Here is an 11,579-nt window from a genome sequence, read left to right as displayed (position 1 = left end):
CAAACCTAACCCCCCGGGGGCAGGAGGCTTCCCAGTGGAGTTCCTGGGGCACCAGTTACCAGATCCAACTGGTATTTGGGTACCCGACCCCGCTGGGCTGCCTCAGATGTCCAGCTTCTGGCTGAAGGGGTAGGAGAAGAAAAGTGATGAACCCAAAAACTAACCACCGACCCCCCTTTCTTCCCAGAGCCCGCTCTGCCGTACGCCAGCAGCGACATTGTTTATCCCATCAAAGTTGACGAGAGTGGATCGTTCCTGTCCTATGATTTGTCCCACCGAGCGCTTCACCGCAGGTCTCCTTCCTCCAGGAGCAAGTTTCTCGCCTTCTACGAACTGCATTACAAAGGACTACCCCTGAAATTCAACCTGAGCCTTAACAACAACCTCCTGGCGCCCGGGTTCGTCAGCGAGAGGCGATACGGGGGGATCGCCAGTGCCAAGATCCAGTCTCACGCCTACAACTCCTGCCATATGATCGGGGAGGTTCGGAGCCAGGCGCTGGCGGGAGGTCTGGCCGCGCTCAGCACGTGCGATGGCCTGGTAAGTGCAGAGATCTTTAATCGATAAGGAGATAGCAGGAAATCTGTGTGAAATCCTTTTTTTTTCTGCTGAAAGCTGTAGCAAAACTCTTCCCGGCAGTGACAGAGGCAGGATCTCATTGCGTGGGTTTCACGCGACCGTGGATGAGCTGACTGTACTTTTCCCATGGATTCCAGGGGTTTGGGAACTCTCCGGGGCTGTTTTTACTTGTTTGGGTCCAGATTCCCAAAGTGAGCAATTCTCATATCGCCTTTGCCTTCTAGTACATAAATGCAGGCTTGGGAGGAGCACATCTGAAAAGGTGTTCAAAGCCTGGAGGTGTTTCTGGTGACACAGCTCACGTATAATGAAGCTGCTTTATGTTTTGGGAACACCTTCACTGCCTTATTCCACTGCAGATATTTTCGAAGGCGATAGCGACCCGTAAGAGCGTTAGTTTTGCTGAAGGGCAAAGTGACTCTCACAGGTAAGACTCTTGTGTTGGCACTCAGAAGGACACATTCAGGACTTTCAGCATCAGTGTCCGCATCCGTGTGAGCTCACGTGTTGCTGGCATGGACACCAGGTCCCTGGTAGGGGAGGGGTTAAGACCTTTTGGGAGGGGGTTGCAGAAGTGTTACCGTATCATTTGGCAGCTCCTGTGATGCTCAGAGACCCATTCCCAAGCAGGGGCTGTGGGATGACTGAGGTGTTGGGGTCCTCTGGACGTGGTGGCTTTGCTCTGCTGGGGGCTGTGTTTGAATTTTGAACTTCCTGCATTTAAATCAAAGCAAACGTGTTTCTGCCCAGCAGGGCAGGCTGGAAGGCTTTTAAACTGGGGGTCTGCAGAGGCCACCTCAAGGACCGCACTGGGTCTGGAGGTGCAGGAGCATGCTGCTGGCGTTTGGGGCAACCGGAGCACAGGGGTGCAGCAGGGAGCATCACCACCACCTCCCCTCACCTGAAGCTGCAAAAGAAGAGCTCAGACCTTCCCCGCCATGGCTGGTGATGGAGCAGGACAGGGGCTGGGCACGTTCTGGAAGGTGTGCAGCACTTACTCAAGGCGCTGGTGCTGCACTATGGTGGGCTGTCTGCCCAGATTCCCCAGAGCATCTCCAGGAAGGTCAGAGAGAGGTGGTGGGAACACAGTCCGAGACCATATGTGCATATTTCTAGTGTGCTCTGGCTCTCTGGAGAAGGTCTTTCTCTGTCTCAGCATCCCCGCGGTCCCTGAGCTCCTCACCATTGGCCTCACCATCCATCTGCACTTTGCGATGGGATCTCTTTAGCTTTTTGCTTTCTTAGTGATCACTCCATGCTGACTCGTTCTCTTTTGTCAGGAAGTTTAGAGCTCAAAATATCCATTAAGTAAAAGTTTCTTTAGCGAAGACCTGTCTCTTCCTGGAAAATTTCGCAAACCCTCTCCCATTCCCAGGTTCTTCCAGCATGAGTCTGTGCTAGATGCAGATGGCTTCATGGTGACAACTTTGTCTCTCTCTGCCAGAAAGGCGTGTTTCAGCTGATGGATGAGGACTATTTCATTGAACCAGTGTCCACCAGCTTTCGGGAGGATGGAGCAGCTCAGCCCCACAGGATATACAAGCGCCAGGCCCCCGAGCTCAAGGCAGAGCAAGGCAGGAGGCCACCAGCTCCGCGGGAAGCCTGTGGCGTGCATTGCTCCTGCGTTTTTTAGCAGTGAGCTGGGAGCATCTGAGTCCTGTGATCTGTATGAAGCACATCTTAGAAAGATAAAGGGAGCAGGTCCAAGCCTTAACCCCTTGCGCTGCCCAGTTGCTGACCCACCAGGGCACTGGGCTTCAGAGCAAAACCCAGTTGCTGCTCCAGGAGTCTCTCTGTGAGCTGCTTCCTTCTCCTCAGTCTGGAGCAGATTTCAACTGATGACGAATTCAGTGCATGCCCAGCAGCTCACAGGTGCTTTGCTCCTCCTCTGTGTTGGTGAAGCTGCATCTTCTGGGCAGCACATCTCATTTCGCACGTTTCCAAGACCTCTCTGCTTTCAGAAACTTTTTTTTTTTTTGTTAATCTATAGCCAGGCTATCTTCAGGCATTCTTCTGTTAATCTAAATTAATTATTTAACCCGGTACCCACCCTCTCTGCAGCACCTCCACCTCCCACCTGGAAGCTCAGAGCAAAGGACACAATGGAAGCAAGCTCCAAGGAAGCTGCTGCAATTAAACTGTCACAGTGGTATTAGCAATTCGTCACATTACGCAGATACTTGGGATTTTTCGGGCTGGGGGATAAAACCCTCTTTCACAGCTAATGTACAGTACAGCCCGTAAAATGTAAAAGTCCATTGTTAGCGAAGTAAGGCTGAGCCCTTAGAAATTGGTCATAAAAGCAATTCCCACTGTGTGGGATGAGGTTTGTAAAGCCTTTACCCAGCTTGGGGCTGACCCTGACCTTGATCTTGGAGCGGCGTCACAGGAAAAGTCTCCACATGAGAATTCCCAGTTGGTGGTGTGCGTGAGGAGCGTCCGAGCTCTCCTCCTCCGCCTCCTGCCTCTTTTCAGCCCAGTGAATGTTCCCCTTGTTCCTCCCCGGGAAGGAGCAGAGTTCAGGCTCCGTGTGCCCCAGGAAACCTCAGTGGTCCCGCAGCGTCTCGGTCTTGCCCAGGACACTGATCCTCTCTCAGGATTTGGCTCAAAGCATCAGTCCAGCTTTGGGGAGGTTCAGAGTTTGTCGTGTCAGGGAAGTGCCTCTCCCTGCAAAACACAGATTCGTGGTGATAATCAGAAATGTTGAGCCACCGGGGTTGTTTCACGTGCTCAAGCATCTCTGCAGGGTTGCTTATAAATTCATACATCAACACAAACTCTAAGCGCTGTGGTCTGGGAGGCTCTGTGTTCCTCGTGGAATGTTGCAAACCCTGTTCCAGTCCAAGAAATTACTTCAAGTACTGTATTATATTTTTTTTCCTGTCGTGCTAATGCTGCTGTGCAACAGACTGAGGTCAGAGTCTTCTCCCCTCAGTGATTTTGTTGAACGTTCAGCACAGCAAAATACACGTAAGTTAGTGTGGAGCTTTCTTCTCAACGCCAAAAAGTTATTTTTTTGAATTAGGGAAAATAAAAAGGCCTTGATGATACTTTATCAAAGCTGCAGTCATTTTACAAAGGAAAAAATAGTCTTTGTTTTTCCCCCACTTTAATCCGTCAGAATCTTGGGAAAGCCTGGAGAAGTCTGAGAAGCGGAGGGAAAGGTGGGAACAGAAGCAGCACAGGAAGAGAAGAATAAAGCAGCGCTCCATCAGCAAGGAGAAGTGGGTGGAAACGCTGGTGGTGGCAGACACCAAGATGACAGAATACCACGGGAGCGCGAACATAGAGAAGTACGTGCTGACCGTGATGAACATGGTGAGTCCTGGTCCTCTCAGTGGCAGGGCCACCAGGTCCCTGGGGCTGTGGCTACGAGGCATAAAGGCTGCTGGCCTTGCCAGGACTCATCCCTGGTGGGACCTCAGCAAAGCTCTCACCAGAGGGGCTGTGCCCACCCACACGTTGGCTTTTCTTCACCCACCACAAGCCTGAGGCCAGAATCTCCATGCAGGTGGGGATCTCTGCTGGGAAACAGAGAGGGGTTTGCTGGTACCATAAAACGAGCAGATAAGGCATAGAATCATTTAGGTTGGAAAAGAACTTTAAGGTCATTGAGTCCAGCCGTTAACCCAGCACTGCGACGTCCATCACTAGACGTGTCCCTGGGCACCACATCGATACAGCCTTTAAGTGCCTCCAGGGATGGGGACTTGCCTGGGCAGCCTGTTCCAAAGCTTGACAACCCTTCCGGTGAAGAAGTTTTTCCTCATGCCCAATTCAGCGTGAGCTGATTTCGTCTATTCACTTTTCTGCTGCCACCTATTTGCATTTTAGAAGAGGCTTTGGGTGATGGCAGGAGACATGGTGGGGTGGGGCAGAGGACCTCACAGTAACATCCCTGGGTTTCTGGGGCAAAGACTTCCTTTGAGGTGTTAAACATACCTACCAGGAGCGAGAGAAAAAGTGTTCCCTCGGGCATTTCTGGTTGAGCTTCAATGTGCTACGCAGATTATATCAATTTTAAATGGGTATCATCACATTCCAAGCTTCCGTCCAAGTCTCCATCTGGTCTTCTCTGTTTTGGGGAATTCCCCGAGATGTTGTCAACTGCCTTCAGTAGCTTCCCCTCCTCGAGCTCCTGTTCCCCCGCAGATGTACTTGCCAGCAGCGTCAGGGTGCAAAGTCTTTCTTTCAGGCTTTATTTCCTTGGCTTTTGGCTGTTGCAGGTGGCTGGGCTGTTCCACCACGCCAGCATTGGGAACCCCATCAACATTGCCATAGTGCGACTCATCCTGCTGGAGGACGAAGAGGTAAAAAAAAGACACACAGAACCCAAACAAAACAAGAAAACACCATGACTCACCCTCCCGTATTCTGGGAGCTGGCCTCGAAAGCCTGAAAGCTCTCTCCTGTGCTCGCTTCATGGCCTGGATGATTCTACATAAGATTCATGGCCTGGATGATTCTACATAAGATAAACCCAGGCACTTGTGTCCTGTGGGGTCTGTTGAAGTCCTGGGGATGGTCAGAGGAGCTGCAGTTACTCCCAATCCCACTCGGATGAGATGAGAGCCCTCCCCACGGCATCCTAAAACCCAAACAGACCTGGCAGCGATATGAGAGCAGATTTCTGTTTGTGTTGGCAGGAGGACCTGAAGATCTCCCACCACGCAGACAACACCTTGAAAAGCTTTTGCAAATGGCAGAAGAGCATCAATGTTAAAGGAGATTCCCACCCCCTGCACCACGATGTCGCCGTCCTGCTCACAAGGTATCGTGCTGGTATTTTGCTGTAGCTGCTGCTCACTTCTGCAGGCAGTGGGGCGGCCAAAGGAGCGTCTCCGTAGGAGCTGTTGAAGTCTCATTCTCTGTGCCTGGACACCTCTACGTAAGATCTGTAACACGCAATATGAAGATAACCTGGTCTTAATGACTGAAACTGGCCTCAGAGCTCAGCTTTAAAACTGGAGAGAGCGCCTGGCTGACTAGCAGCTGAGGTTTCCAAACCAGATTTTCACCATGGCCCTGTAGCCAAGCCCCAGATCCTCCAAGCTGGATCCTCCCAGATGTATGCAGCGATTAACTCTCCTTTTCCTCTCGGAGGCCAATCCTGGGATTGGCAGCAGAGCCTCCAAAAAGGCCCCTGACCTCCCATGAAGCTCACAGGAATTCATCCCTCTGGCCAAGTTTGTCTACCTTGCAGTCACAAGCAGTTTGATGGTTTCAGGCTGCCGCAGCTTGGCTGTCGGCAGCATCGTGGTGGTTTGTGTGATGATTCACAACCCACAACAGTTCTATCTTCCTTGAAAAGTTTGCTTTGTAGCAGAAATAAGGCAATTGAGGCCGTGACTTCAATGGAGTTGTTCTTCCTGGGTGGCTGGAGCTCCTCTGCCCTGGACCACAGCACCCCTGGGCTGTGCTTCCCCAGGCGACGTAGTAATTGCTTAATTATTCCCAGCATCGACTTTATTTATACAATGGAGTAAACGTAGCCAGACTGGCTAGCAGTTCCCATTAATCAGGCTTAATAATAAGCTGGGGATACTGGGACAGTAAAGGGGAAAGGAGAGGTCGTCAGTTTTTCCGTTGCGGGAAGACATTGGATGTCTCCACTCTCGCTTCTGTTTGGCCAGTGTCCGTGTGTCTTCCTGCGCAGGCTGGGTGCTCCTTTTTTTTGCCGCGTTCAACCCCTGCCGCTCTGCTCTGTGTCTGTGTGTTCGTTGTCTCCAAGGAAGGACATCTGCGCGGCGATGAACAGACCCTGCGAGACCCTGGGACTGTCCCACGTGGCAGGGATGTGCCAGCCCCACCGGAGCTGCAACATTAATGAGGACACGGGGCTGCCCCTGGCCTTCACCGTGGCCCACGAGCTCGGACACAGGTACCACCGGTTTCCTCCTCCTCTCTTCTGTCCTCTGCGATGCTCAGTCAGGGCTTGGGAAGGTGTGGGTGGGAGTTGGGAGAAGATTGCCCCCTCACTGGTGCAAACCATCCCCTGCACCCCCTAGAACTTACCCTGGGAATTTCACGTCAGGGTTAGGTTTCAGGTTGCACAGGTTTACTGGAAATGGCATAATCCGAAGCACCCTGGACAAACTGCTTTTGTGTATTATCTTGTGCTGCTGGCTCTGATTTTCAGAGAAGAGAGTTCCCATTGAGAAGTTTTAAAATAGAGTCTGCCTATAGAATCAGTGAGGGACTTTTGCTTGCCCTCATTTCAATTAAATTTTGACAAGATCACTTGAACATTGTAGTTCATGATACGTATCTTTGTGTGGTAAAAGCACATACCCACTAAGTTTAATTAACTTGATCTTCAGTAGTCCCATGACTTTTCTTGGCTGAGTTTTCGGTAAGAATGCCGAAATAAAAGCACGGGGCAAAGGTCAAGGCAGTGTCCCTGGTGTCACTACAACATCCCACACACGGCCAGACCCCCCAGTCCTGTCAGGGACCGAGTCCCTGTGTGCGATGTCCAGCGTCGCGTGTCGTTGTGCTGGACAGCAGAGAGCTGCGCGGTTGTAGCGGCGTGCGGCTCACCTCTCCTTTGTGGGACTGTGCTCTTACACAGTTTTGGGATTCAGCATGATGGAAGCAGCAATGACTGTGAGCCAGTTGGGAAAAGACCTTTCATCATGTCTCCACAGCTCCTGTATGACACGTCCCCACTCACCTGGTCCCGCTGCAGCCGGGAGTACATCACACGATTCCTCGAGTAAGTTCCTCTCCCTTCCTCCTCCTCTTCCTCACTCGCGGGGTGCTGGGAGTGCGGGTCTGCACGTGGGGATTGACCCAGCCTGTTGCACCCAAAAGTCAGCCCCGGGGCATGGGGATGCTTTTATCTCACTCCGTCCTGGTTGTGAAGGGATTTGAACACCACAGCAGCACAAAAAAAGTGTTTTGGGCGGTGGCACAGGGGTTGTGGTTCAAGTGAGTAAAACCAGAATGGTTTTCTTTGGTGCTCTGTGCAGTTTTCTTCAGTGCTCTGTGCAGTTTTCTTCGGTGCTCTGTGCGGGGCAGATGGTGTTTGCCCGTAGGCAGGAGGCATCACGTGAGCAAAAGAGACTGAGCCAAATTTTTTCCGTGCGTTTGTTTATTCTTAGCACCCCGTGGCTGATTTTTCAGCTTGTTGTTATTAAGTTCCTCGGAACACGGCCCGGAGATTTACATTTGTCAGCCAGGGGCTTGTGCTGGAGGAATATTTTCGATTCCTTGCTATGGGAAGGTTAGAAAACAGTGAGAGCATCGACAAAGGTGGCTACGGGGAGAGCTGGGTGAGGGACCAGCAGTTGCAGGGCAGGAGGGCTGCCTGGGGCCAGCTCCCACCCCTCAGTCCCAGCCTGGAACGCAGGGGCTTGACCCCCACATGGGGTGAATACTTGTTGATTTATGGCTTTCGGTGGGACCACACTTTCTGGTATCTGCAGCGTTCCTGGCCCTTTTGCTTTTAACCTTCACTTTTTGCATCAAGAATTTCCTGCTTGCAATGACCCTTGGGCTGCTACGAGCTGTGACAGAGAAGAAGCAGAGCAGCTGGATGCTTCTCCGGTTGGGTTTCGGTCTCTTTGCTCCCCGCGGAAGGGGCAGCTCTTCCTTAGGAGTGGAGCAGAGCTCGGCAGGCGTCGTTCAGCAGCTGCGACATCCCCCGGGTGAGGGAGAGGCTGTTGCCAGCACAGACATGAGTGCATTTAATATGACGTTGGCAGGAGAACGGGAAGGATTGAGCCAGAAAATGAGACCCTGCTGACCTGGGGTTGCTGGATGTGCCTGGAACAGGCCCCGCATTTGATTAAAAAAAAAGAAACACGCGCAGCCCTGCTCCCTTCCCAGTTCTGCTCGGTCGCCTCTTTGTGCAGCTGATTCTTCCCCAGCTCCAAGCCTTGCCTTTGTTTTTGCTGAATTCCATCCTGGCTGTTTTTGGGCTCTTCCTCCAGTTCTCCAAGAGCTTTTGGAATTTTAATCCTGCTCTCAAACGTATCTGCAGATCCTCCCAGCCTGCTCACATATGGGGATTTAATCATCGTACCATCTCCTCCATCATCCAGCTCGTTCGCAGACACAGACTCCGCACGTTTGCGCTGCCGAGTGTGGGTTATTGCATCCTCCTGCAAAGCCAGGGGGAAACTCGTGCCAATTTCTGCTGCCTCAGAAACGTGTTTTGGACAGTTGAAGAGACCAGTACGATGACTGTAAAATATTTAAAGAAGAAATAGATTTTGGACGGAGTACTGGAAAGCTGACAGCGAATCTAAATCACCCCCTGTACTGGGACATAGACCTCTCCCGTCAACTGGGGCAAGAAAGAAAGTGCCTCGAGCTGCTCGGAGGGCCAGGAGGGTTGAGGGTGATTTTAGGGTGATGTGTGGGGTCCCATATGCTTGTCCCCGAGTAGACACTTGGTGCTAGTCCAGGGGAGCACCAGGATCATGCACCAGTATTGTGCAGGTCGCTCAAGCCGGAGCCCAGTGCTTAAGCTTGGGCTTTCCTGTCCTTTCTATTTTTAAAGAAAACACCCTTTTTAAATGTTTTCCTCCAGCAGCTAAAGAAAATACCTCTGGAGATATGATGCAGTGACACCTCTGTATGCCTGGAACAGGCTGCACCATGATTTTGTATCCTGCACCTCATTGGGGTGGGAAAGGGAGGAGGGGATGCGGGTCGTGCCTGGCCCCCCAAAGCGGGAGCGCTCCCGTGCTGCTGGCCCTCGTTTCTGTGCTGCTGGTTTGGGTTAAAAAGGAATCTCATTTCCAGTTAATTCCAACCCGTTCCCAATCACAACAAGCTAGAGTAATCTAATCTGCTGAGAAACCCTCGCCGGAGAGTTCGCCTTTGCTGGAAACAAGTTTGTTTAAATCAACACCGAAGGCTAAACTAGTGACAATTTCTTGTGTGTTTGTGGAGTATCGCAGCAAAAGCACTCGGAGCGGGGGGAGGTGGCCAGGAACGTCCCTCAGCCTGGCCGCCAGCCACCCACTGCCTCAGTTTTAATATCTCTTTTTCTAAAAACGTCCCGTCCAGCACAGTTGGAGCACTGTTTGTAGCAGCAAATATGAGGGCGAGTGTGTTTTGCTGCTGACAATCCACTTTATTTCCGTTACAAGGGCATCGACACCGGGGTTGTGGTGTCCGTAGGGATGTTTCTGGGCTTGGCGTGGTGTACGGACACGGGGACGGCATCTGTTTCTTGGCCATGAAGTGTTTGTTCAACAAAACCCTTCACCTTGAATGGCAAAAGCAGGGTCCCAACTGAGGACTAAGCAAAAAGCCAAAATCCGGGCAGTTGTTCCCGAGGAGAATGACATTTCTGGCTTTTCCTCAGGAGGACAGGGGCATCTCGGGAGGGAGAGGGGAAGTGCAAGGCACTGGCATGGAGAAGCTGCTGCTGCTTTTGCCCCTTTGCCTTCCCCATCACCCACCGTGCCCAGAGGCTGCGGGCGATGGCTTTGGGAGTGGGCACCCACCCCAAAAAGCAGGTGCCCACACCCTGCACGTGCCTGTCCCCATGCTGGACCTGCTCCGGGATTGATTGGAGAGCCAGAGTCGTATCCAGTGGAATTGCTAATCGCTTCTTGCCGTGCTGGGATGTTAACGAGCTGTTCGGTTCCTCCGTTAGCAGCTGCCGGAGCCTTGTACGGGTGTGCCGGGCTGGTGGTGACACCGCTGTGACCCCTCTCTTTCAGCCGGGGCTGGGGGCTCTGCCTGGACGACCCGCCTGCCCGGGAGGTGCTGGACTACCCCTTGGTGCCCCCGGGTGTCCTCTACGACGTGGCACACCAGTGCCGGCTGCAGTACGGCGCCTACTCCACCTTATGCGACGACATGGCCGGAAGCCAGGGTGTCCCCTCCCCACCATAACCCCAAGGCTTGGGTGGCTCTGAGGGGCTTTTTTGGGGAGGGGGCTTTGCACAGGGCAATCCTCTCCCTGCAAGTGAAAATTTGTTCCGATGGGTTGGCCGATGCCGTAACCTGCGTGCCCTGAGCAACTGTATTTTCTGCAGAGCGTCTGCAACACGCTGTGGTGCACGGTGGGGAACACGTGTCACTCCAAGCTGGACGCTGCTGTGGACGGCACCGCCTGCGGGGAGAACAAGGTAACGGGGAGCGACCTCCCTCTGCGGCTGCAGAGACTCCTCATCCTGCACGCCGAGGAATGTCACGCACTGGGACGGGCTCAGCACCCTCGCACCCACCTTGCTGTTGGGGAGGGCTGCCTTCAGTGCAGCTGAAAACGCCTTCCGAAGGCGAAAGTCCCGCAGCAGGAGAGCACAAGGCTCGTTCTCCTCTCTCTCTGCTGCAGTGGGGGATGCTCGTCCCTGGGACCTGCATCCCTGTGGAGGGGGGGCACCTCTTCCCCCTCCCGGAGGGGACCAGCTCTCTGCAACCAGCTCTGATCACCCTCGCATGGGTGACGCTGGCTCCTGAACTGGGGCAGCCCTGGGAAGGAGCTGACACAATTTGCTCTTCCGGAACAGGGTTTTCCTGCCCAAGATAGCACAAAACTATAGGATTATAAAAATAATCTGCAGCCATCTCTTCTTGTTAGGTTCAGGCTCCCCTCCCGAAGCCTTGGCCCCAGAGCACCAGGGGTCAGCCGGGCCTTGGCCCCCTCTCCCCACAAAACTACGATTATGCCTTGCTGGCTTTTCCCTCTGGGCTGAGGTCGGGCTGCGAATCGCCTTGCTGAGGGGTGTCAGTGGAGGTTTGTGTATGTTGCCTTGGATAAATCCTCAAACAGCCCAACACCTTTGGTTTCCCATCACTCAGAGATGTGTTGGGCTCTGGCAGAGCCAGCAGACCCCTCCGGCACCTCCGTGCGAGGGTTTTTGCAGGGCGGTACGGCTGCTGGGCTTCAGCGCCGCCCGCGGCTGGGCTTTCTGACTCAGCATCAGTTATTCCATCCTTAAACCTTGTTTTTTCTTCTGGCCTGTCCCTCCGCAGTGGTGCTTCAACGGCGAGTGTGTGCCGGTGGGTTTCCGTCCCGAGGCGATCGACGGCGGCTG

At 53.1% G+C, this 11,579-nt stretch overlaps 1 protein-coding gene across 1 annotated transcript; it reads left to right on the top strand.

The window, feature by feature from the left end:
- Window positions 1–187: 187 nt before the first annotated feature.
- Window positions 188–11,572, top strand: LOC104269853 (A disintegrin and metalloproteinase with thrombospondin motifs 7-like; the record flags this gene model as incomplete). The annotated part of the gene is made up of 10 exons (XM_009866761.1): window positions 188–540; window positions 2,024–2,203; window positions 3,721–3,897; window positions 4,806–4,889; window positions 5,226–5,350; window positions 6,311–6,460; window positions 7,151–7,294; window positions 10,260–10,416; window positions 10,578–10,670; window positions 11,518–11,572. Coding segments are annotated over 10 exons (1,518 nt in total), but the record flags the coding sequence as incomplete, so codon positions are not given.
- Window positions 11,573–11,579: the final 7 nt, after the last annotated feature.

Source organism: Apaloderma vittatum, unplaced genomic scaffold (assembly GCF_000703405.1).
Source record: "Apaloderma vittatum isolate BGI_N311 unplaced genomic scaffold, ASM70340v1 scaffold24493, whole genome shotgun sequence".
In the NCBI taxonomy this organism is placed as follows: domain Eukaryota; kingdom Metazoa; phylum Chordata; class Aves; order Trogoniformes; family Trogonidae; genus Apaloderma; species Apaloderma vittatum.
This window is presented reverse-complemented; position numbering and strand designations above follow the sequence as displayed.